At 36.6% G+C, this 25,763-nt stretch overlaps 1 protein-coding gene across 7 annotated transcripts in view; it reads right to left on the bottom strand.

The window, feature by feature from the left end:
* Window positions 1-25,763, bottom strand: part of WDFY3 (WD repeat and FYVE domain containing 3) — a 288,472-nt gene that overhangs the window by 86,123 nt on the left and 176,586 nt on the right. For all 7 annotated transcript variants that reach the window (XM_037030828.1, XM_037030821.1, XM_037030851.1 and 4 more), the window contains 15 exons: window positions 24,875-25,046; window positions 23,873-24,087; window positions 21,913-22,025; window positions 19,361-19,592; window positions 18,078-18,178; window positions 17,693-17,911; window positions 13,095-13,276; window positions 12,078-12,309; window positions 10,493-10,653; window positions 8,029-8,140; window positions 6,088-6,278; window positions 4,872-5,024; window positions 2,771-2,844; window positions 2,526-2,687; window positions 973-1,067 (listed from right to left, as the gene is read on the bottom strand). In XM_037030828.1, coding sequence (XP_036886723.1) covers window positions 973-1,067; window positions 2,526-2,687; window positions 2,771-2,844; window positions 4,872-5,024; window positions 6,088-6,278; window positions 8,029-8,140; window positions 10,493-10,653; window positions 12,078-12,309; window positions 13,095-13,276; window positions 17,693-17,911; window positions 18,078-18,178; window positions 19,361-19,592; window positions 21,913-22,025; window positions 23,873-24,087; window positions 24,875-25,046 — 2,414 coding nt within the window. The remainder of the gene's footprint in view (window positions 1-972; window positions 1,068-2,525; window positions 2,688-2,770; window positions 2,845-4,871; window positions 5,025-6,087; window positions 6,279-8,028; window positions 8,141-10,492; window positions 10,654-12,077; window positions 12,310-13,094; window positions 13,277-17,692; window positions 17,912-18,077; window positions 18,179-19,360; window positions 19,593-21,912; window positions 22,026-23,872; window positions 24,088-24,874; window positions 25,047-25,763) is intronic.

The raw sequence follows: 25,763 nt of genomic DNA, 5'->3' as shown, positions 1-25,763 counted from the left end.
TCTAGGTGGATGTTGTAAGGTTGAAGGAAATAATTTATGTGATATGATTTTGGAATAATTTAACAGGATAATAATGTAATAATGCTGGACCAATATAAGATATTGTAAATTTGATTACAGGTCCATCTAAAAGTTTATTCCAATGCTTTGCAAGGAAATCTCCTGTCCTAGAATATGTAAGTAAAAAAAAAATATTGAAACACAGGTGAAAACTATGCACCAAATGAGAAAAGTTAAAAAAAAAAAAACTGGCTGTCATGGGCCCAGAATCTCACAACCTATTAAATTATTTTTATTTTATATTTACACAAAATGATTCTGGTGAAAAGTTCTCTCCCTAAATGATTACTAAATATTTAACAGGAAAATGAAAATAACAATAATACAGATATAATTCACATTAGCAAGCATTTGTGCTTCTTAAGAGATATATATAAATTTTTAAAAAATTAAACAATGTTACCCTGACCAGCATGGCTTAGTTGGTTGGACACTATCCTACAAAGCAAAAGGTCACGGGTTTAATTTCCAGTCAGGACACATGCCAGGGTTGTGGGTCTGGTCACTGAATGGGGCATGTAAGAGAGGCAACCAACTGATGTTTCTCTCCCTCTCCCCCCCTTCCCTTTTCTTCTTTCTAAAAATAAATAAATAAAATCTTTTTTAAAAAAATCAAACAATGTTAAAATATCACCCTGGAAGAATTTGTTGTTTAAAGGAACAATGTTATAAGTCCTCTAAAAATGGGAGAGACTTTATTTTTAAAGTAAAAGTCACATCCTATTAAATTCTGTGGGTAATTGTGAACTTCTGCATATTGTATAGGCTTGATTTAAGGCAAATACAACTGTAAAAGAGTAAATACAGTAATGTTAGGAGACAAGCGATACAAAAGCACCACACCTTATGCAGGCCTAACCTGTTCCGTAAGAGGGCACAGTAATTAGTTGTCAAGCTCCAGAATCCACTTACCAGTGTCAAGCTTCTCTTCATTGTTTATCTCCATAACTACAAATTTCTCACAAACTGCAAAGGTTGGTAAAGTAGAAGAAATAAACTGGCCAAACCTTTAAGGACAAAGGAAAAAGGTTATACATTTATTTTTTCTTTCCCCCAAACAACAAAATACAAACAAAAAAACCAAAACCAAAAAAACCCAAACAAACAAATGAAAAACAAAATAGTATTTCTTTATTTAAGTAATCTATAGACCTGCAGGTGATTATATTTGGTTTACTTCCCCTCCGACCTTCGCAATGAACATTATGTAGGGTGAGGGAAAAGTAGGTTTACAGTTGTGAGTACGTAAAAAAACAAAGTTTATTCTTGTATTATTGCTTATTATTATTTTCCATACAAATGACTGTAAAGCTATTCCTGCCCCACCCTTTATATGTTAAAATGCTTTAAAATGTTCTTCAGAACTGAGCCCTTTCATGCACTAAGCCAAGTGATTTTCACGAATCAAACAGCACGATCCAAATTAAAATGCCCTAATATCTATATGCATCCACTGTAGTAGTTAAAAATTCAGCGTTTGGAAACAAGTTAAGGTTAAAATACTGGCTCTTATCAGTTTTTAGTTGTGTTACTTGGGCAAGTAGCTTAACCTTTCTAGGCCTCAGTTTCTTAATTTATAAAGAAAAATAAAAGCTTAATAGGTTTCAGTGATAATTTTAGCCAAGAGGTCATCATAGTATTGGATAAGATAGAAATAAATATTGTTAATAGTAGCAACAATCTCAAAAATAATTTTTAAACTTCAGTTTTAAATGTCATTAAGTTTTAAAAATGCTTTCAAGGTAAACGAATATAAACATGAGTGATTTATATGTTATAGAGATTAGAGATTAGTTTACTGGGAATACTCTAGTTAAGTAGGCATGATTTCACTGGCGCCTGGAAGATTACATGAAATGTGCTGGTCAAGACTAGTTTAAGCAATTCTTTACTTGGAAAGTACTTTGGCTGGGTAGTTTTTTCCTCCCATTTTCATTTAAGATGGTAATTCTCATATAAATGTTAGAACATTTCTATAGCCCATTAATAGGCCTTAAGCCATATTCACATTAGCAGAAAAATAATTCATATAGAAGATCTGAATATACAAACAAGCCCCTATCATCTGTTTTGGATAATAGTAAACAAATATAAATGAGAAGACACATGCTCATTATGGGGGGGCAGTGTTTGTATACAGAGACGTTAACACGGCTTGGGGAAAAGGGACAGAGAATCCCTATACTAAACACTGTTATGTCCAGGAAAATCAATCCAATAGATTCTTTCCTACACCTTTTCTCAGCAATATTATATTATTAACTAGTAGCAACAATTGGCTTTGCATTACAAAGGCAAGATACTGAGACATGCATGCGTTCTGTACCTTACAAAGATGTTGAATAATATTAATATTACAGGTATTCATATATACATGCATAAGAACCCATTACAATCATCTCATTCATTTTAAACTCACTGATATTTTCAGTTAATAAACAGACAAATACAGAAGTTTTCCCTACCTGAGCAGATCATTGCTGCTGGGAAAACCTTGCAGCAAGAAGCTCAGGACATTACTGATAGCAGCAATGGTAGGCTGGGATAAAGACATATCTCGAAGAGTCAACAGCAGCTTTGGGATTAGCTGGAATTCCCTCATTAATTTGGCATTCTTTGAAGCCTCACTGTAAGAGAAAGAAGACTTTATGGACCACACTTTCCTCTCTCCTACAGGCAAACAACTGACTACACAGGTATTAACTAATACCTGGATTCCGTGAGCAGTTCAATGAAGTGTTCAAATAAGGAAAGATGAAGTTCGTACGGTGCGTGGAGCCAGACCTATAACACAAGTACACAGGAGTAGACTCCAGGTTAAAACACACCAAATGCCAAGTCAACAAACACTGCAATGCAAATGCCGCACATAAAAATTATTTCATTCGTTAACTGAATTAACCACTTTTATTATACTTTTTATTTGGTGAAGTCCTTTAAAACTGCTTTTGTAGCCCTGACCAGGGTGGCTCAGTTGGTTGGGCGTCATTCCCCAAAATAAAAGGTCGCTGGTTTGATTCCTGGTCAGGGCACATGTCTGGGTTGTGGGGTCGGTCCCCAGTTGGGGTGCATACGAGAAGCAACTGATTGATGTTTCTCGCTCCCATCAATGTTTCTCTCCCTCTCCCCCTCTCTTCCCCTTTCTCTAAAAATAAATAAATAAAATCTTTCAAAAAACCTGCCTGTATATATGACTTCTGCTTCTGTTTATAAATAAAGAATTTCTGTGCAGGTTTACAATTATTACAACTATTACAATTTTCTTACTTATATTTGTCAAATGTAAGTACTTTTATTTTGTCTAATAAAATAGGATGACTTATATATTTGTAGATAATTGTGGTTTGAGGTAATTAGGAATGCTATATAAAGCCCCAAAGTGAACAAGTTAATATAAACAAAGCCAACATTTGTCAAGCACGTAAAGTTCTAATGTTTACATATTAGACTTTAATAAAAAATCTGAAACTAAAGATAATCTATGATTTAAATGTCAGTTACTAGATAAAGCTAAACTTGGTTAAGCAGGTCGCCTTAGCTGTCCTATACTTCTTTCTGCATAGCTTTGTCTCTGTGCTTTCACAAGCTGTTAACTGTTTATGTTTTTTTTTTTTCTCTTCTAATGGACTAAATGCCTTGAGGCATGACTCTATTTTTACATCCTTAGCACCTAATACGATGCCTAGTCCAAAAATGCTCGACAGACATTTGCTGAAAGAATGAGAGGTTTGTTTTTAGAACTTTGAGGGTCAGGCTGAGAAATGTGTACTTAATTGTGTAGGAAGGAGAAATCACTAAAAGTTTTTATTTAAATAACTGATATAATTATGTCTTAGATAGAATGAGATAAAAAAATAGGATAGAATGAGGAAAAGGAAAACAATAGGTGTGAGATAAGGAGAACTGATTAGGACCCAGATTAGTTAACAGCAGTAGAAACAAAAATGGTGGACTGCATAAAATATAGAAGTAGAATCATATAACTTGATATCAAGCTGTTCATAAATAGTTTGATAAAGCTGTTTTCTTCCTTCTTGAGGAAGCAAGAAGCTGATTTTTTTATTGCACGCCTCAGTAACTGGGGGAATGGTGCTGTTAATAATAGAAACAGAAGTTAGAGGAAAGAACTAATTTGGGGAAGGATGTTAAGTTAAAGTGCTGCTGGGACATAAAAATGAAAATGTTGAGCAAGAAGTCAAAAATAAGCCTGGCATTCAGATGGCAAACTACAGATTTAGATTTGAGAAATAACTAGAGATGAGGCTGCAGAACTGGGTGAGAATCTAAGGAAAGAAAAACAACAAATAGCAGAAAAAAATAAGGGTGTGAAATTGGACACTTTTATCTAAAATAATGAAATTTTCATGTCATGCAATTGTGCGGAAAGTAGTGAGAAAAATTAGAATCAGGACAGTGATACCTGAAAAGGAGCAAAAGAACTAGGAGATTCAAGAAGAAGGAAACAGACGGCTTCACATGCACCGAGAGTTCTATCCGAATTATTTGATGAAAATATGTCTGCCTTTTGTAATGCCAGAGGCAGCAGCACACTGGCTCGAGTTAGGTCTGTGTGTGGTGCCATTTCACTTCCATGCTGATTGTAAAACTGAATCTCCTCAGGAAGAAGGAATCCCATCACTACCCCATTTTTCATATTTTACTAGTGATAGTAATGTGAGCATTGTAAAATTAAAGAACACATCTAAGGGACGAAACTGTGTAAGAGTTAACTCTAACAATAGTTAACTCTAACACAGAATAAGAAATAGGTCCACTGATTACACATTACCAGTTAGTATTTAGGTACATACTTCAAAATCACAAAGTAGGTCCTGGAAAGCAGTTGAATTGGGAATGATGGAGGTCTCATGTCCACTGTCAACAGTTCCCACCAAGGAAAAAGTTAGATGAAGAATATGGCTGTTAAGAAGGGAGCGTTTCTTCTTAAGCAGCATTGCCAGTAACTAAAAGAAAGCAATACCAAATGCTTGTTATCAACCAACCATACTAAATATACACAAACATACACATATAGATATACATATATCTACTTTTACATAAGCCCTTTCAATCTACATGTAAATTTTTAAACTGTTGTTGTCATCATACGTATACAGTTTTTGTACATAATGCTGTATCAAAAGAATTTTTTCTTTTGTAACAGTTTTCATAATTACGGTTTTAAAAGGTTGAATGTTGTATGGGATGGTTACAGAATTATTAGTCATTCTCATACTACTGCGACATTTAGGTTGTTCCCATTTTTTATGATAAACAATGCCCCAATGAATCATTATAAGAGTTTTGCAAAACAAAACACTTATCAAAATGGTGTGATTAAATCTACAGAAAACCCATGTAGAAAATAGTTCATCCTCTCCCAATCAACTGTTGGCTAAAGCTAGTGAAGGCATTTGTACTTCATTTACACCAGAGGGATTTAATCTTCTCCAAATACCTGTTTCTCTTCTTACAAGTAACTTCCTGCTTAAACTTATCAGAGATTGTGGGCATATGAACATTGCATATTTTTAATCCAAGACTAGCAATGGCACACCTATTGTATGGTGGCTCTCACCTGCACCAGGTAAGTGAGGGACTGGGGGTAAAAGATGACTGGGTGTTGGGGGGAGATGAGGAAAATGGGCAGAGGCTCTGGATCTATTACTGATCTGGTAGTCTCTAGGGCAAGTGGTAGTCTGATCCTATTTAATTTTCTTATTTCCATAAACAAAAATAATTCCAAACTATCAAACCATTGTTCTGAAAATACATTCAAATATATCAAAGTTACAGTGAAATAACATGGCCTAATTCAAAGGTTCAGTGGGATTTGATGAGGTAGGAGAACAAGGGTAAAAACCACAATAAAGAAAACAACTCATATACTCACTTAAGAAAAACTGTTAACTTTGAAAGGTTACTTGGTAATAACATTCTTTGAGAGTTTGAAAACATAATAATAATAAATATTAGATTTTATTTTTATGAAAAGTAAAGTGAAAAGAAAGCTTTAGGGTTACAAACCTGGTAGCCCTTGATTCTCTCCATTTCCTTGCTGGCTAGTGGGTTACTCTTGACCACACAAACCAGGGCCTTGACTGCTGCATACAGCCCTTCCACATCAGCAGCCATGGCCACCAGGCCCAGGATGGCTGCAGCTCCACCAATGTACTGCAAAGTAGTGGCAACAGGCTTAGGGACAAACGTTCTTACTCCTGATTAAAAGACAGTGAAAAATAATTAAAACGAAGTCCCCAATTAAGTAAGAGCTGAATAAGTCATCTTAAGAAGATTTAATTAATTATAAATGATACTAAAAAAACCCATATCAATCGTAAAATAAAAATTCTAAAAAAACTTCATGGTAGAATTTGGGAGAAGGCAATAAACACGAACACTTACATTCTCAGAGAAGAGTGGGAGTAAAGGAGCCAGTAGAGAGGAGCTGGGTTTGAGAGAAAGCACGAATGTTTCTATGTGGCTTTGGGAAACCCAAGATTCAAAAGTACAGAGGTGTTGGGAATGCATTTCTGAGAAAAGTACGAATGCCTCACAAGGAACTGTTGGAGAATAAACTTGAGGAGAGCAAAAGCACTTTAACTCTGTGAACTGGGCAATGGGATGGAGAGGCCATCCTTGCAAGGATGACATATTCCCTATAGATAAGCCATGTGAAGACCTTACTGACCATCACTGGGGGATTCTCCCAGTTATGTAATCCGAGCAGAGTCTAACAGTGATCCCAGAAGAGCATAATTGTGTGGAAGCACAGTACTGGAACTAACTTTTTGTCAATTAAAAAAAATTCACATCTACATTCTTAACGTTTTTTAAAAAGTCACTGTTCGAATGTTGTTTGCCTTCTGATGAAGATGGAGATTTTTAAAAACAAAACTAATATGCATTTTATATTTCTATGTGCTTTGCAGTATTCACAATACTTTCATACCTATAGCACTGGGTTTTGAAAACTACCTTCTAAGGTAAATGGGGCCTGTATCACTAGTTTGTAGGTAAGAAAACTGAGGTCCACACAACACAAATGCCCGGTGTAATACCAGACAGTGATAGAGCAGGGGCTGGAACCTCAATCTTTGAACTTTTCCGTCACTGCTCTTTCTGCTACAACACAGTGCTGCTGTCATTTTGCAAAGGACAGTGAGCAAAGCTCAGTAAGGATTTGCTGATGTGACTAAGAAACCACCATGTGCTTCAGCATAAAGGAAAACTGTTTTATCAGTGCAACATGATCAGAAAGGAAAAAGAAAGTTACGTGCACATCACTGGGACAATAAAATTTCACAAGGATTGCCAAACAGGTAGGATTCCGGCCAGCACAACACTAGTTCATTAACTGTTCTTGTTAACCTAAAAAGAACCAATATTATGAGCTGATGTGCACATCAAAATATATAATCACTGGCTCCAAATTTTGGAAGGCCTGACTGGATTATGTTTCAAGACACTATCAAACCAAAGAATAACCAACTCTTTTTAGGCAGACATCAGGTACAAGGCTCTGCAGAATTCCTACCAGTTCTGACTTTTATTAGAGTTGGATTCTTAGTGTTTTCACTCCGAAGCTCTTACTTCTAGCTCATTTCCAAACAACAGAAGCACTCATGAGTGCCACCATGGCTGCACCAAATCTTGGAGCAACCATCAACATTTTTAAGTCTTTACTGACATCTGTCCCTAAATGTACTATGACATTTACCTTGAAATTATATAGAAGTATGTAGTCAGTGCTGATCAGTGCTGACAAGAGAGGAAAAGTTAATGGGATTTTATAGAGGTTATAATTTTTTAAGCGGACTGGAGTTTGAGATAATTACATTAGTCTCTAACTATTGCAAAAGCAGTACAGGTCAGCACTGTAGAGATGAATCACCCCTTAAGTGAGGAGAGTGAATGCAGATTTGAGGGTACACAAAGCAGTTTGGAACAATAAAGGTCATTACTCACCTAAGTATCCAATCAGAGTAGCCCCAATTGTCCGTGCAGGCCCATTAAGATGCCCTGCTGAATTGTGTATCAACTTGACAGGAGTGGCGTTTTCGTGGGAGGAAATGCCTAACTGAAGGATGGGAAAGGAAAAGGAAATGTAACTATAGAAGAACGGCCTGACCATTTTTAAAATTTAAACTGAAGTACAGTTGACACACAAGATTACATTAGTTTCACGTGTACGACTCAACATTGATATAACTTACAATTGACTGCTCACTACACTAAATCTAACAGCCATTTGTCACTGTGCAAAGTCATCACACTATTATTGACTACATTCCCCTTCACCTTTTTCACTCATCCCCACCACCCACGCAGCAAACATCAATCTGTTCTTTGTCTCTATGAGTCTGTTTTTGTTTTGTTTATTCATTTGTTTTGGTTTTTTAAAAATTCAACGACTAAGTAAAATAATGTGGTATTTGTCTTTCTCTCTGACTTATTTCACTTAGCATGATACCCTCTAAGTCCATCCATGATGCTGCAAATGGCAGGATTTCAATATGAACATTTTGATTGGAAAAAAATGATTGATAATACATATTTTCTCTCCTCTTAAAAACATAAGCTTGCTTTCCTTTCTTTCTTTTAATGTGCAAATATTTTCAAAAGTGTGCAAATTCACAGAATGTTAGCTACTGAGAAGAAGATGGTGAGGGGGTCTTGGGAAACACAGCTTCAGGGGTCTTTTTGAATGAAACTCAATTGTGGTTGAAAAGTTCTGATCACTTACTGCTGCACAGTATTTCTGATAAGTGAACATTATTAGCTTTACTCCATATCCAAGTAAATGTCACATAAATTATCCAAGACATGCATATACACAATGTGCTTTTAAGCAAATGCAATACTAAGACTTTAATTTTATTGGCACCTGTAGACCTAAATTTATGTACAGTTTGTGTTCATTAGAAAATGGTCAATATATTCACAGACAAACCTTTGCACAACAGTTGTCAATAATTACTGTTCCCAAATCCCTGCCTTCCAGTCTTGATTCCCTTCCCTTTGGGCTTTATCTCCCCTTATCAACCAGAGCAGCTAGTGAAGCACACTGAGAAAACCCAGCTTATGAAACCCAAAGATCGGTCCTCTTAAGTTTTCCTCCTTTCTTGCTGGCTGCTACTCTTCAGTTTTCTTGGCTGGTTCTTCTTCATCTCTCCAACTCCATAACACAGGAATATCCAGGTCTCCCTCTGAAAACGTTTCCTCTTTTCTGTCTACATCTGCAATTTGGCGAATGTACCTAGTCTCATGGCTTTGAACAGCATCTGTGAACATCCAGGACACTCAAACCTCTCCCCTCAATTCCAGATTCCAATGTCCCCGATAGCTCCTGTAAGATGTTTGATATGCTTCTCAAACTTTTCCAAAATACAATTCTCAATATCCCCTCCCATCCCCAAATTACTCTTCCTATAGTTTCTTTTAAATCAGAAAAAATGATTCCATTTTCCTCACTGTTAGAGCAAAAAAACCCCCCAAAACCTTAGAGATTAGAGTTATCCTTGACTCCTCTCTTTCTCTCACAATTAACAGCCAATCTATCACAAAAAAGTCTAAGCTCGATCTTTAAAATGTACCTCCAATCTGCTCATGGCCAGAACCCTACAATGCTTTCTACCTCATTCAGTTAAAGCCAACACCTTCACAAGTGCCTGTACATTCTGAATAGAACCCCCATTACCACTTCAAGTTCCTTTCCTGCTCTCACTATGCTCTATTCACACGTGCCTCTGTGCTAGGCATGCATTCTCCTCATGGCTTTAGTGTTTGCATTTCTGGAATATACCACATCCCCACCCTACATTTACATCCCATCCATTCCCCATATTCTCACTGTTTGCTGCCTCATCCTTTTCCAAATCTGTTCAAATTTTGCCGTCTCAGTGAGGTCTGCCTTGACCATCCTATTTAAAACTGCAATCTTATCTCTTACTCCTTCCCTTGTTTTTCTGCATAGCACTCTTTTCTTTCTAACATACTGTACCATTAGGTTATTTCTTCAGTTATTATTGTCTCTCTTTTCCACAAGAATGTAAAAACCATAAAGGCAGGACTCTTCTTTTTACCCACTGCTGTGTCCTAAACCAAATGCACATAGGTGATCCATAAAACCCTTAAGCTGTAGTCTTAGAAATAGCAATTGTGTTCTTTAGTTTTCTAAGTTCAATTTCTCAAATTACCAATAAGAACATAAGAATATAAACCATGCAGTTAGCAGACAATTCTTACTTTCCCAAATTAAGCTAATATGTAAACATGTTTTGGCTTAAATTCAAAGCCAAAGAAACCAAACATAAACAATACATGAAAGGCACTGTTTTCAGCATCCCCTCATCCTTGGGTGGGACAAAATAAAGTTCTGAAACATCTTTCCAGAATCAGCCACAGCCTGCTGGGAAATCATTCTGCTTACCTGCTTAGCGATGGCTTTGCTGTCCAACTTGTTGTACACCTTCCGGATTCTTGCTACTGTTAGGGAAGACACAGAGAGTGCATAGAGGCCAAATGACACCTTTTCCTCTGGTACTAACACCACAGGAGATGGGACTATGCCTTCAGATTTTGCATCTTTACCTTTAAAAGAAAAATAGTATTTTTCAAAATCAATATTCTAGTAAGTATTTTTTTATTTTTAAATTGGCAGACTTGAAAATCTTTTAAAGTGCAATGAAGCTAAACTGGAAAACTGTTATTTAATTTTCAGCTCTTCATTTATTTCTTTAACTAGAAAATCAGGAAAATCACATAGCCACAGAGCTTTATACTCCAAGCTTTACTCTGAAAATATGACTAACATATAGCATAATACAAAGGAAGAGTGCTAATGGGTACCAAACCAATCACAAAACACTTTCCCTAGGTTCAAAGGAAACGAGAATTAAAGTGAGTGGAATGCCCAAGAGCTCTGTAGCACTAAGCCTCCTCCTCAACGAAAACCCTTATTTATGCCTCTCTGTATTCTTACACAGCACAGCAGACTATTAAGAACACAAGCTTTGTCCTGGACACCAAAAGTTTGTTGTAGGTTCAATCCCACCAGGGGTGTGTATGGGTTGCAGCCAATCAATGTTCCTCTCTCACATCAATGTTTCTCACTCTCTCCTTCCCTTTTCTCTTGCTTCCTTCCTCTTCAATAAATATATCCTTAGGTGAGGATCGAACAAGAAAGCAGTGTGAACTACACATTCCCATGCCTCAGTTCCATCTTCTGTAAAATGGGAATGATAACAACAGCACCCAACTCCCAGCATTTTGAGGAGATGAATGTGAAAGGCTCAGAACAGCTATGTCCTTCATGCATATTAACTTACCTGGCACATATTAAGTACTCAATAAATGTTAATTATTATAGTGCTACCTACAGCAAGGGCATGAGTGAAAGACAAATTACTTAGCCACAGGGTTATTACCATTTACAATATACTTGTCCTAACTTCTGAGAACTTTGGTAGAATGAGAAAAAAGGGATGGAAAATATTATTTGAAAAGAATACTACAAAAGAACTCTAGCTTTGCATCAGTTCCTTTGATTTTAAATTCTTTTTTGGGAGAAAGGATAACAGGAAGTGAACAGCTGGAATAAAGGGATGAGAAAAACCAATGTTAACTGCTCAAACCTCAAGAATATGTGTGTGTGTTTTCTGGGTACACTTTAAACTGCTTCATGTAATAGGAGAAATTATAGAAAGAGAGGGCTGAGGTTAGATTCTCCATGAGAACACATTAACATCTTAGAACCAATAAGAGAAACTGGAAAATCAGTGATCAGGTAGGAAAAATAAACATCAGGAAAGTACACTATGACTGGTGGAGAAGAACACTGAAGAGAGACAAGTGGTCAATAGCGCCATGGTAAGAAATGTGGAAGAGAAGGTCCCTTTTTTTTCTTTTTAGAGAAACAATGTATAACCTTGTATATATACACATGCCCTTAATTCATGCATCTATACAGTAGGAGTTCAGTGTTATACAACTTTAAGAAAACATAAGTTACTTACATGGCATACATACAGCTTGAAAGCTTCCAACGTAATTTGGTCCTAGCTCATAAATGGTGGTAACACTTGAAGAGGGTAAAACTTCTTCCAAAAAATGCGTGGGTCCGAGGCGCCAAACCAGTGCCGCAATTTGGCGCTGGGCAGGTGGAGTACCAAGGTATGCATAGACTGTGCTGACCACAGGTGGATTAGCAGAGCCTGAACCCCCGGGAGTACTGTGAACATAATGAAGCTAGAAAGAAAAAAAGTCAATGTGTAAGCTATGACAAAAAAAAAAATTCTCCCCCAGGAAAATAAGCATTTTTGGTGTATATTTGCATTATCTCAAGGTCATACAACCTTATAAATGTACAAAAGCAGTTGGGTCAAGAAACATAAGGGCAGACCAATATTCTGGAACCTAACGTGGAAGTTGGAAATTTGTTATTCAACTCTCTAACACAGATACACTAAATAATGCTACAAAGGGCAATATTCAAATTCAGGGATACCGTTACTGGTTACTTCAACTCTCTCCTGACTACTACAGTATAGCTGTCTAGAGTAGTATTTATACATGCATTCATTCAACAAACAGTAATACCTATTATTATTAATAGGGACTAAGCTGGGTGATTTGAAAGCAAAGAGGAATAAAACCAATTCCAACTCTTATCTACTGGACTGCATAATATAATAACAATAAAGTGACAAAAATAGTGCATTCACAGTTTATTTAGGTATGCTTCAACTGGCTTCTCTCATGTAAAAAAGCACTTTGCAGCCTGGTTCAATCACTGACACAATCACTAATTTTTGGCTATTTTGTTACCCCTCCTTTCCTTTCTTCTCTAATAAAGTGGTATCAACTAGCCAGCCACATGCCTCTAACATATTGTTTGAATGGATACTGAAGGTCAATTTAAAATTAAGGCAATTTAAAAATACCCCTGCAAACACACATATGTGCACACCCGCAAACACACCCTCAACCACCTTGTAAAGCAGGTCAAGATTTCTAAGCACAGGCATGCTTACCTTCACAGTGCTAATGAGCTGCCCATCAAGGTAGAGGGCTGCAGTGCTGTTTTTCAGCATGCCTTTGCTCATCACCAGGACCAGATGATGCCACTGCCCCTCAACTATAAGTTCTCCACATCGAAAGCGAGCACAGCATGGCAGAATCTCATAAAAAGAGGATTCTTCACTAAAATCATCAACTAAAACAAAGGAAGAAATTTTTAAAAAAATCTCATCATCCATATTCTAACAATTCATCTGTAGATCCTGACTTCATGTTAAGATAATATGATGATGATATAAATGGAAATACCCTATTTGTTCAGTAATTTTATCTGTAGTAAAAAGTAAAACCTGGGGATATACTTTTGCTTTTTTCTGCTCAAAATATATGTAGTTATAATGAAATAATAGTTTGTAAAATAAATAAATAAAATTAAACAACAAAATAAAGTTATGACAGAGAACAAAAAGAGACTAGTCCATTATTAGTTGTCATAGTCTGTTAAAAAATGTCTTTCTAAATCACACTTGGACATACATTTGATTATAGCATTGATTAGAAAAAGAACCATGAAAATTAAATACTCGATTCTTGCCATATGTTCTGCTCAATGATACCAGGGGGGCAACTGTCTGTCCTTCGCTTACGGCTGCACAGTCCTGACCCTCACCTGACAACAACTGGTAGTAAGAAGGTGATTTATGGCATGGAAAAGTATTTGTTGATCCAAGTTTCCTTCTTCTCCAGATAACTCTGGTGATTTGCTAACATTCTACAATCACTTCCTGACTCCAATCTGGCTTCCCTGAGCTACCCAGCATGTTGCCAGATCATGCTAGAAAATAATGGCTTATTATTAACTTAATTGTAATGTTAAGTTAACTAAACTTAATTTACCTTTCCTAACTATTTAAGAAGGGGCAGGGAAACACTGAAAATCCAGATGTTAACAACTCCTTGCCCCTCAAAAAATTTTTTTATAAAAGGGCTAATCCATAACCATGCAATTTAGAAAAGACCCACCATTTTTCAGTAAAAAAGGTACATACAATATACTGAAAATTAAAAGTTTGAGTTATATGCAGAAAAATACTAATTTCTATTTTTTAATCTTAAAATATCTGCATATGCTAGAATGCCAAGATTATATCTTAAAAACAATTTGGAATATATTATCTGTTGATGAAATAAGACTAGTAAAAAGACAATCTTTTCCATAGGTGACCTAATATAGGAACAGAATTAAATAAAGTAGGTGAAAATCGGTCAAACAGCTTTGAAAGGTCTAATTTTTTGCACCAAAGGATGCAGGAAAAAAGCAAAGACCAAGACCAAAACGAGGAACCCTTCCCTCTCACACTGCTATTTAACAGACTGCATTTTCTCAGGGACTGCAGAAAATATTACTTATAAAATTTTTCTGAGAGTTTCATATTCTGACTCATGCTTAAACTAAGACATATCCAGCATTCAGTGGTGTCAGGATGTCTTGGTGAGCCAAAGACATCAAATGGTTTCTGACAACTCTTTACCTAGGCACATCAAAGGGCTACAGCTGTTCAGAAGATGGATCCTGGTAGTAGCAAGATGGTATGTATAACTAATATGTATGTTATTATAATTTTTAGCAATATATGGACTACAGAAGTCTTGCAATTTACATTTAGTGAAAATACAATAGAGTGAGAAAACATTTTCCTGGTTTACTGAAATATCCCTACGTTTACTCTGATTTTTCCATTAAATTTTATAATTTTCCCAAATTATTCATGTACTTTTCACATTTTCCCCCTTCTAACTATCCATATTTTTAAAATGTTTTACTGATTATGCTATTAGTTGTCCAATCCCCCCTTTATTCTCCTCCCAACTGCATTCCCCACCTTTAGTTCATGTCCATGGGTCATATATATAAGTTTTGGCCTCTATATTTCCCATATAATTCTTAAGCTCCCCCTGTCTATTTTCTGTCTACCTTTTATGCTACTTATTCCCTATACCTTCTTCCACTCTCTCCTGCTCCTATGCCCCCACCAATAACCCTCCATGTGATCTCCATTTCTCTGATTCTGTTCCTGTTCTAGTTGTTTGCCTAGTTTGTTTTGTTTGTAGGTTTGGTTGTTAATACTCGTGAGTTTGTTGTCATTTTACTGTTCATAGTTTTGATCTTATTTTTCTTAGATAAGTCTCTTTAACATTTCATATAATAAAGGCTTGGTGATGATGAACTCCTTTAACTTGACTTTATTTGCCTTTCCATTCTAAATAACAGCTTTGCTGGATAGAGCAATCTTGGATGTAGGTCCTTGTTCTTTATGACTCTGAATACATCTTTCCAGCCCCTTCTTGCCTGTAAGGTTTCTTTTGAGAAATCAGCTGACAGTCTGATGGGAGATCCTTTGTAGGTAACTGTCTCCTTTTCTCTTGCTGCTTTTAAGATTCTCTCCTTATGTAATGTAATGACAATGTGTCTTGGTGTATGTTTCCTTGGGTCCAACTTCTCTAGGACTATCTGAGCTTCCTGGACGTCTATTTCCTCTGCCAGACTGGGGAAGTTCTCCTTCATTATGTTTTCAAATCAGTTTCCAATTTCATGCTCTTCTGGCAGCCCTATGATTTGGATGTTGGAACATTTAAAGTTGTCCTGGAGGTTCCTACACCTCTCCTCATTTTTTGAATTCTTGTTTCTTCCTTTTGTTCTGGTAGAACGTTTCTTTCTTCCTCCTGCTTCAAAGCACCAATTTGAGCCCCAGTTTCCTTCCCATCACTGTTGGTTCCCTGTATATTTTTTTACTTCACTTTTCATAGTCTTCACTTTTTCCTCTATTTTGTGACCATACTTAACCAATTTTGTGAGCATCCTGATTACTAGTGTTTTGAACTGTGCATCTGATATGCTGGCCCTCTCTTCATTGCTTAGTTGTATTTTTTCCAGAGCTTTGATCTGTTCTTTCATTTGGGCCATTTTTTTGTTTCAACAAACCTGTTACGTAGTGAGGAGCAGAACCTTAGGTGTTCACCGGGGTGGGACACCCCAAATTGCTCTGTTGTGACACTGTCAGTGGGAGAAGCATCTGAGAGGGAACAGTGCTGCTTGGTCTGCTCTCTGCTGGGTTTTAGTCACTTCCCCTGCTACCTACAATCAAATTGGGCCCTTCTGGTGCTGGTTCCCAGGTGGGTGGGCTTGTTTACATTTTAGGACCCTGTGGGTCTCTCCAATGAACTCTCCTGCGAGGCTGGCAGTTTCTCCTGCTGCTTCAACCTCCACAGGTTTTTTTCTATCAGGGGTTCTGAAGCTTATTTCTCTGTTCTGGAACCCAGGGTCCTGCAGTCTGTCTCTCTCCCCAGTTGTTCCTCCTGGTTTATCTGCACCCAAGTGTGGGACTGCCCACTCCGCAACCACGCCTTGTCTGAACTGGTCCTCCAGCAGATGCCTTGCTATGAGTCCTCTCCGCCCTGGCTGCCTGTCTCCACTTCTCCCACCAGTCTTGGTGAACGTTCCTTCCTTAACTCCTTGGTTGTCGGACTTTCATACAGTTTAATTTTCTGTCAGTTCTGGTTGTTTTTGTTTTTTAATTTGTTGTCCTTCTTTTGGTTGTGCAAGGAGTCACAGTGTATCTACCTACACCTCTACCTTGGCCGGAAGTCTATATAGCCATTCATATTTCTCCTCTTTTTCTTTCTTCTTATCCATTCATCTATATATTTATTTATTTTAAAAGATTTTTATTTATTTATCTTTAGAGGGGAAGGGAAGGAGAGAGGGATAGAAACATCAATGTATGGTTGCCTCTCGTGAGTCCCCTGCTGGGAGTTGGCCTGCAGGGAACCCGCCTGCAACCCAGGCATGTGCCCTGACTGGGAATCGAACTGCGATCATGTGGTTCGCAGGCCCGCGCTCAACCACTGAGCTACACCAGCCAGGGCTCATTTATATATTTAAATAACACTTATGGCCTAATGTGTGCTAGGCACTGCTTTATGATGCAGGGTGGCCTGGATTATGAAGGTAATAGCATTGTATGCAGGAACTTATTGTTCTTGTAAGGTAGACAGACAAAAATAAAGAATTAAAAATCTATGAAAACCAGATAATTGATAGCTGGTCTTTAAAAACAAACAAACAAACAAACAAACAACCTGCTTTCCTAGCAAAAGCTGTGATTTCTTGCAAGTAGAGATGAATCCTTATTTTAAGAATTTTCTCCATTGTTTTTTAAAAGATTTTATTTATTTATTTTTAGAGAGAAGGGAAGGAGAAAGGGAGAGAAACATCAATGTGTGGTTGCCTTTCATGTGCCCCCTGCTGGGGTCCTGGCCTGTAGCCCAGGCATGTACCCTGACTGGGAGTTGAACCAGAGACCCTTTGGTTTGCAGGCCAGCGCTCAACCCACTGAGTACACTAGGGAGATTTTCTCCACTGTTTTTCTAAGTCTCTTTTATAAGTGCCTTAAAATTTGCTGGTAAACAATATATTCAAGATTTCAGATAACCTGTTCTATAATTTAAATTGGAGAAGAGTTACCAGATAAGCCTTAAAAATGAATATTTTAATGAACTTTAATAATTTTAATGATCACAAGAAGCAAAGAGAAAACAGCCAGATACTGACCATAGCTTTGGAGTAGTTCCTCTTTGGTGGAAACAATCAGAGATCGGTCTTTTGCTGACAGAACTATGGCAAGGCACACATAATGCTGCTCAGAAGAATTTGCTCGGCGCACAACAGTCAGAAGTCTGACAGGATGGTTATTTGGAGGAGAACTAAAGTGTTCAATACAAAACCAGCTAGAGTAGCTTAAGCCAGATGGAGGGGGAAAGAATCTTTCTCCTAAAATAAAAATAGGAAAATAAAAGTGAAAGAGTTTGTGTTGACTTGTGTTTACAGTAAAAATAAACAAACAAACAAACAAAACTATTAAAAGCAATCAACTTGAACTACAATGTAATCTACTGGAAAAAAAAACACTCTTAAAAACAAAGAAAGTAATATTTACCAGAACCAATGCCACTGACCACAGCCCCATCCGTAAGACCTGTTGTAACAGCACTGTTTGTAGGGGCGTTATGAGGGGCCAAACTGGGCAGGAACAGGCAGCTATTACAGAAAGATGATGTACATGTTAGAGTTCAACTGTTTTCCTGTGTTATCACTATGTACCTACCACAATGAAACAAACTGCCATTATTCAAGGGGTACCTAGGGATAACAGATTATAGAATAAATCTGCATGCCTAACAAAGTCCTTTCCTTCTTTTAATTATGTGAGAGCATGGAAAAATATACTTTAAAAATCTTCAATAGCATCATTTTTCATGTAAATTTTATTTAAAACCCCTATAATTTGCATATGGTAAATGTGCCAATGTATACCCCTGTTCAAGACACTGGAACAATTTCATTACTACAGAAAAATTATCTTGTGTCTCTGTCCAGGGAGTCACACTCCTCTGTTGCCACTACTGTGGTTCATTTTGCCTATTCCCAAATATATTTTAATACACTGTTGAATAACCCATGATAATCTTAACATATAATTCATAGTTTTAAATCAATGTATAAGAGTCCCACAAATAATTGGACACAGATCTACTCTATTAGCATGTGTGTCCATTTCAAGAAGACAGACTTTATAAACTCTTTTATATTCTCTATAGATTATTTATTGTTGCTTCTGGTGCTTCTGCTACTACTGCCTTTTCTGCTACTTGAAAGTATTCACCCATTGGATGTGAGAGTCACTGGATATTTTCAATGCATAAGAGACTAACTTAATGTATTTTGATGAAAGGATGATGATAACACCCAAAGAGCTTTTAATCAGATTTTAATTTGCATATTATCTATAAATTTATTATACTAAATCAGAGGTTGGTAAACATTTTCTCAAGAGGGCCAGACCATAAATATTTTATACTCTGCAGACCAGAGTATAAAACTGCTCTACTCTGCCAGTCTAGCATGAAAACAATTGAAAATACATACATAAATGAGTTGGCTATACTACAATAAAACTTTATTTACAAAAATAAAATTTACAAAATAAACCTGAACTTTGGGCTTTAGTTAATGACTTTAATACCATATACATTTATTTAGTATAATAAGTAAGTCTAAAAATCTTAAACTAACATAGTCAAATAACGCAATTAATTTGAAGATATATAACATACAGTATATTTTAATCAAGTAGATTTAAAACCAAAGATCTATTTTTCAAAGGCAAGTGTGAGTTACAAAATAATACAATAAGGTTTGGCTACCTTACAAATTCCTTACCCAAACCCCTCAAGGGATGTGTCAAATTCAACAAAAGCTGGAGTAACTGATGACCCATGAAGTCTGATGTCATGTGGAGTTGTCATGGAGACCAGACACTTTACCCGGGTCAGAGGTACAGTACTTCCTTCTGAAGATTTTACCAGGCTCTTGCATATCTGGTAATGATTATCTTCATGTATGCTGAAAACATTATCAGAACCCAGACCATCCACAGATGTGATCATACTACCTATAAGTCAAAGAAAAATAGCATGTATGTTTCTATAATAATGACTTTACAAGGCTGATTTATTTTTAAATACCACACTTCAGTTTATATAATAATTTCATTATAAACATCAAAGCTTTTATTCACTTAATGTACTTTATATTTATTTTAAAACTTAAATAGCATATATTTTCTTTTTTACTTATTAAAGTAATAAACACATTTATAGAAATGTTGGAGACTAGAGTATAAATAAAAACAAAAATCACCAATAACCACCATCTAAGCCACTACTACATTTAATTTAATTATAAATTATAATTAATAATTTTTACAAAAAACAGATTATACTTTTATGCCACAAAATTACTTATCATTTCTCTTTAAGAAAAGGAAGCAAAATATGCTAGAAGCATTTATAATGGAAACAGGTCATATTTCTTATGAAAAAAATCAGAGATAAAGTCGCCTGTTTAATTCCCAGACAGGGCACACGCCTGGGTCGCACTGCTTAGGGCACACGCGAGAGGCAGCCCATCAATGCCTCTCTCCCTCTCTTCCCCTCTCTCTAAAAGTAAAAAATAAAATATTTTAAAAGTTTATTTCCTCTTTTAAAAATTAAATATGCGATCATAAAAGTACTTGAATTTAACAATTCCTATATAAATGTAAATAATAGTTTCAAGAAGGAAAATACAAATCTTAAACTGTTCCATTTTTGAGAAATGCATTACAAATGTAATGAAGAAGTTATTCTTTTAAGATAAACTACATGAATGTAACTCTTACCCTTTTAAATGTGCTAAGCTTAGGCAACCATAAAAATAGTTCAGTATTATCTGAGAGAAAGAAACTATTTTTGTTTTTATTCTTTACAAAGGAAATCACAACTCAATTCTATGGAACTGTGTAAAGTACAAAAATAACAGTAACAAAAATATATATACACATCTACTACATTAGCTGATATAAAAACTGCAATACTCGTTGTTTTCCAATAAAACTGTGCTGAAACTCAGAAGATCTTTAAGTTTTATAGGAGGAAAAAATCCAGATTAAAATAATGATTGTTTAATCTGATTCTCACCTGAAAAAAAAAGGCTGAAATAAGTGATCACTATGTTCTTGCACAGCAGCCATTCTAGTAAGTCTTCTAAGTCGTTTCTAAGTTTTCTAAAACATTTTCTAAGTTTTACTCTTTGCTGCTTCAATAGTAATGGTCACTTCAATCCATCAAAATAAATGCCTTATCATTATGGCTAACGGGAATACTAAATAAATTATAAAGTGAAAGACCAACAAAACTACAAAACTAGCAATGGGAGGAAATACAGTGCAACTGAGGTCTCTACTGAGAACACCGCCCATACCCTTGAGTGGATGAGTCTGTTGCTTCTCTAGGGTCATATCAGATGAGTCAGCAGTGTCTGCATTCTGCTATGCCCCAGGCCCCCATCATCATTCCATTAGCCTGATGCAAAACTTCTCCCTGGAGGTTCCCTCAACAGTTGCTCACTCTTTATGGAACTGCCAGTTCCTACTGCTGACACTTGTTTCTCAGTCTTCTCTGTAGGAACTCTTGCAGCGCACTGAGGATATCAAGGTCCACAGGAACAAACCACCTAACACCTCACTTTCAGTTGTGTGACTGATTACCTTTCCTCCAATGAGCTTCACTTCTATTTCACTCCAGTCACAATTTGGGCACAGTCCTCTTCACTTATTTCACTGCTCCAATTCCGTTTGCCATCGTCCCACCCCATTCCTCTAGCTTTCTCATTCCTCTTCTCTGACTACATTTGCCTTTTGACTGAGCCATTATTCTCCAGTCCAGTGATCTGTCCTTTTCCTCCCAGCCTATCACACTAGCTTCTTGACTTCACTTCTTTCCCTATCTAGCCTATACTCCTTCGTGTATCTCAACTACTTCTATCAGCATTTTAAAATTTTCTGTAGCAACTATGTTGCAAACCCACGGCCTCTTAATATTCCAACCAACCACTCTTTAGTCCAGGCAAGAAGGACCACTAGGGAACTGGAAAGTAATTATGGACAGTCCAGGAAAGAGTGCTACCCCGCCCCCCCGCCCCCAGGGGCCCAGGGTTATTCTGCAGAAAACTCTCACCTCCTCTAGACCTCACTTGTCATATTAATGAACCCTTCCCTGCCTGCATCAGTTAATCGGCCAGATCTTGTATTCCTCCATTTAAGTAACAGCAGATAACAACAAACTCTTTTACTTTCTTTTATCACAGTCAAACTTCTTGAAATAATATTTATCCCCTACAGGATTTTCATTTTTAAAATAAACCAAAAAAGGGAAGTTCAAAGATCAACTTACTTCTCATCTCTGGCTCATAACTCAGGGAACTTGGTTTGTGGACCCTATATTGTTTTAGCAGTTTTTTGTCCCAGGCACCACAATTTAATGGACTTGCCAAACGCAAAAACTCCCTAAAGAAAAAACAAAGTTATTCCTTGATTGAGAATGTTACATAAATCACAAACCAAATATAGAAAACATTTGATTTAATAAACCACATTACTTAAAATACAAAAGCAATCTCAACAATTATTTTAAAATAAAATACAATGTTAATTTTATGTGTTAAATACCAAGCACTGAAAAAACAAAATATTGTGAAGGGCTAGAAAATGAAATCTAAGGGACATGTTTTTCTGGAATATGATGTGTCCTCTACTAGTTCTTCATGCAGAATGCAATGACATGCTCCTACTTTATCACCTATGGCTTACCATCACTGGGTACCAGTACAATCATATGACCTTTTCTTCTGAGAGCTCAAGAGCCGTGAAAACTGAGCATGTCCAAATGGCTGATTTCTGTTGCTTGTTGTTTATCTAACTAGGCAATTTAAGTTACTTAGTAAAATACTAGTATTGGGTATGAATAAACTATCTCTTTCTCCCACCCATTCTTTACACTTTGAAAGTAGCAGATTACCAAAAAGTATCAGAGGAAAATCCCCATGCTATCTTCCATACTTTAGGATTCTGATCATATCCATAACGTGATGGAAAAATTGAGTAGGGACTGTCTAATTCACCTTGGTGTTATCAAGGCCTAACCCACTGGCTGATACAACATAGTTTAATTTTTTACTGCATGGGCTTTTAAAAAATCTATCATTAGTTTGGAGTTAGTTAAAAATATAAATTACATATAAAGTACAACCATTTTTAACAAAGTTCCTTAAAAAATGATAAAAAAGATGTACTTCAGTAGCGGAAAAAAATCATCTTACAAAGATAACTGCTAATATTTTAAGTGACAAGATATGTAAGTGGTAAGTGTATTTTTATAAGGAGGGACAAGATGACATATATTACATGTTTGGCTAGGTAATCATAAGAAAAATACTTTTAAAAATGTTGTTTCATCCCTTAAACAGAGAACACTCTTTGTCTTCCATTTTAAGATTATTTAAAAATAGGTATTTCTTGAAAGCTTAAACTACTTAAGGTTTATCTATACCATGGTATACTACTTGACAACAAAAAGAAACAAACTATTGATACGTAACAAGTTAGATGAATTTCAAAGGCACATATGTCAAAAGCCAATTTCAAAAGTCACATACTCTATGCTTTTATTTGTACAACATTCCCAAAATGACACAATTATGGAGATGGAGAACAGACCAGTGGTTTATGGAGTGGGGGGGGGGCATGAACGTGACAATAATGGGGCAGCACCAAGGAGATCTCCATGGTGTCTTGGGTGGTGGTTACATAAACCTACACCTGCCACAAACATCAAGGAACCAGAGCATACATGGTTACATTGTACCAATGCCAATTTCTTGGTTTTGATGCTGTGCTGTAGTTACATAGGCTGTAAGCACTGGAGGAAGCTGAGTGAAGGGGGACACAGAACCTCTCTGATTTGACTTTACAACTTCCTCCGAATCTATCATTATTTAAAAATAATAAAGTGAAACAAGTATTTCTTAAAAGAGTTCTTACATATAAAAAGTTCTTAAAGTACATGCAAGCCATAGAGATAGTATGACTTTATTTTTAAGGCGAAGTGAGTTTGCTGAATTCAAGTGGAAGAAATAACCAACAGAAACACCCTCTGTTCATTAACAACTAGACTTACCTGTTTATATGTGCTATTCTTTGAGCATTTTGCCCATTTTTGTTGTCCGTTGGTTTTGCCCACAGATACTTAAATATATGTCTATTAAAGCAGGAACTCTTGCATATAAAAGCCCTAGGAATTGCTGCTACTAATTACTAATTGTGGATACTGAAATGTGAAAAAGTGAACTACTGACCTCAGCACCATGGGCTCCAGAGCCTGAGAGGCTAATCTCTCAAACATCCGCTGGAGGGGCGGGTGCAGTGCGTGGTCCTCATCAGCCAGTGCAGCGCTACACCGCTGCAGCAGTCGTGCATGAAGACCAGCTTCACACATGACTTGCTGGTTTCTTTCTGTGTGCACCAGGGATTGCAAAATATTTGCCACAGCAAGTTGAAGGTCCAAAGCATGCTAGAGTTAAAGAAATCCATACCACCAGGGCATTCTTAGTAAGAGAGGTGACAGTTCTCTGCACATGAAGCACACCTTTACTATGAGGTCTCAACATGATGCAAATCACATTCAGATGCTTTCAATAGCCGGCTGAGAGATACAGCAGCTCCAGAGAGATTGAGGCACACAACTCCTATCCTCATTTTACAAGCACAGCCAGCTGGACTCCATTCTATTCCGAATCTTTTATATTATTACATGACTATATACCTCATAATAGGACTTTCATTTTTACAGAAACAGTGGCTCTAAAGTCTTTCCACAGTGAGTAAATAATCGGTTTAAAGGAAGTCCTACTAGTTACATCGGTGACACTTTAGGCCTTAGAGGCCATATATTCTAACAAAATTTGTCAACCAAACTCCAGTTCATCCAAACTCTTGAGTGCTACATTTCAAAACACATTAAATAGTTTTAAAGTGGTATCTTTTGCCATTCTTCTTTCTGTACTACTTATTAACGACTTCCAGTGTGGAGTAGGATTTACAAGGAGAAATACAGTAATTTTCCTATGAGAAAGGAATTATATTCTAGAACATCCATAGCTATCATTAAGAAAAGTAATAAAATTAATAAAAGTTAATAGAAAAACTCTGTATTTTTTCCTTAACCTGTTTTGGTATATATGATGCAGATGGCTTCCTATCACTTTCCATCTTTCTGGGCCCCAGTCCCTTGCTCATGCAGTCACACTCACAGCCTGCCACTCGCTGAGATGTACAGGAGCAAACTTATGCAAGCTTACTTCTGGCTGTGTCACTGACCCCACAGAGGCCAGGAGGTCCAACATAGCAAGCATGGCTCCAGGGTGGATGATGACAGCATCAGAACTCTGGAGAGATGAAGTTGCCACATGCAGTTTCAGGTCATTTTTAGGAGGGTATATGGGAGGAGTTGAAACACAATGATATGCATGCCTAGGAGAAGAGAAAGAAGGGTAATTTGGTATTTAATTCCAATCACATTCTCCATTCATTTTCTTCCTATGTTTCCTTTACCCATTGAAAAGCAAAAAGCCTTATAATTCAAGGCTGGGCTATGACACACCTTAAGTTTGGGATATAAAAAGGCAATATATTGTCAATTCCCAATGAGTCACGTATAGACAATTCAATGGTCACTTTCTTTGAGCTCTTATACGTCTTTTTACCATTTTCTGTTTAGAATGTTTCATTAAATAATGGCACATAATGACTAGAGTTAACACTGCTCTATGATATATTTGAAAAGTGCTAACACGGTAGATCCCAAAAGTTCTCGTCACGAGGAAAAGAAAACTTTTCTTTTTTCCTTTTTTCTTTTTTTATTGCATCTATATAGGATGACAGATGTTAACTAAATTTACTGTGATAATCATTTCATGATATATGTTAGTGAAGTTATTTTGTACACCTTAAGCGTATACAGTACTATATGTCAGTTACACCTCAATAAAGCTAAAAGAAAAAAAAAAGGCACCTGTACCAGAAGATGTAAACAGGTGAATCCACTGTGAATAGATGAAATCACAGCTCTAGGACAGGTGACAGTTCTGATAATAGGTGAGGAGAGTGCAAGTTAAATCCCTCAATAAAATTGTTATCTTTTGCCCTGGCTGGTGTAGCTCAGTGGACTGAGCGCAGGCCTGTGAACCA

The sequence above is a fragment of the Sturnira hondurensis genome, unplaced genomic scaffold (assembly GCF_014824575.4).
Source record: "Sturnira hondurensis isolate 20B ecotype Veracruz unplaced genomic scaffold, ASM1482457v3 Scaffold0001721, whole genome shotgun sequence".
Classification (NCBI taxonomy): Eukaryota; Metazoa; Chordata; class Mammalia; order Chiroptera; family Phyllostomidae; genus Sturnira; species Sturnira hondurensis.
This window is presented reverse-complemented; position numbering and strand designations above follow the sequence as displayed.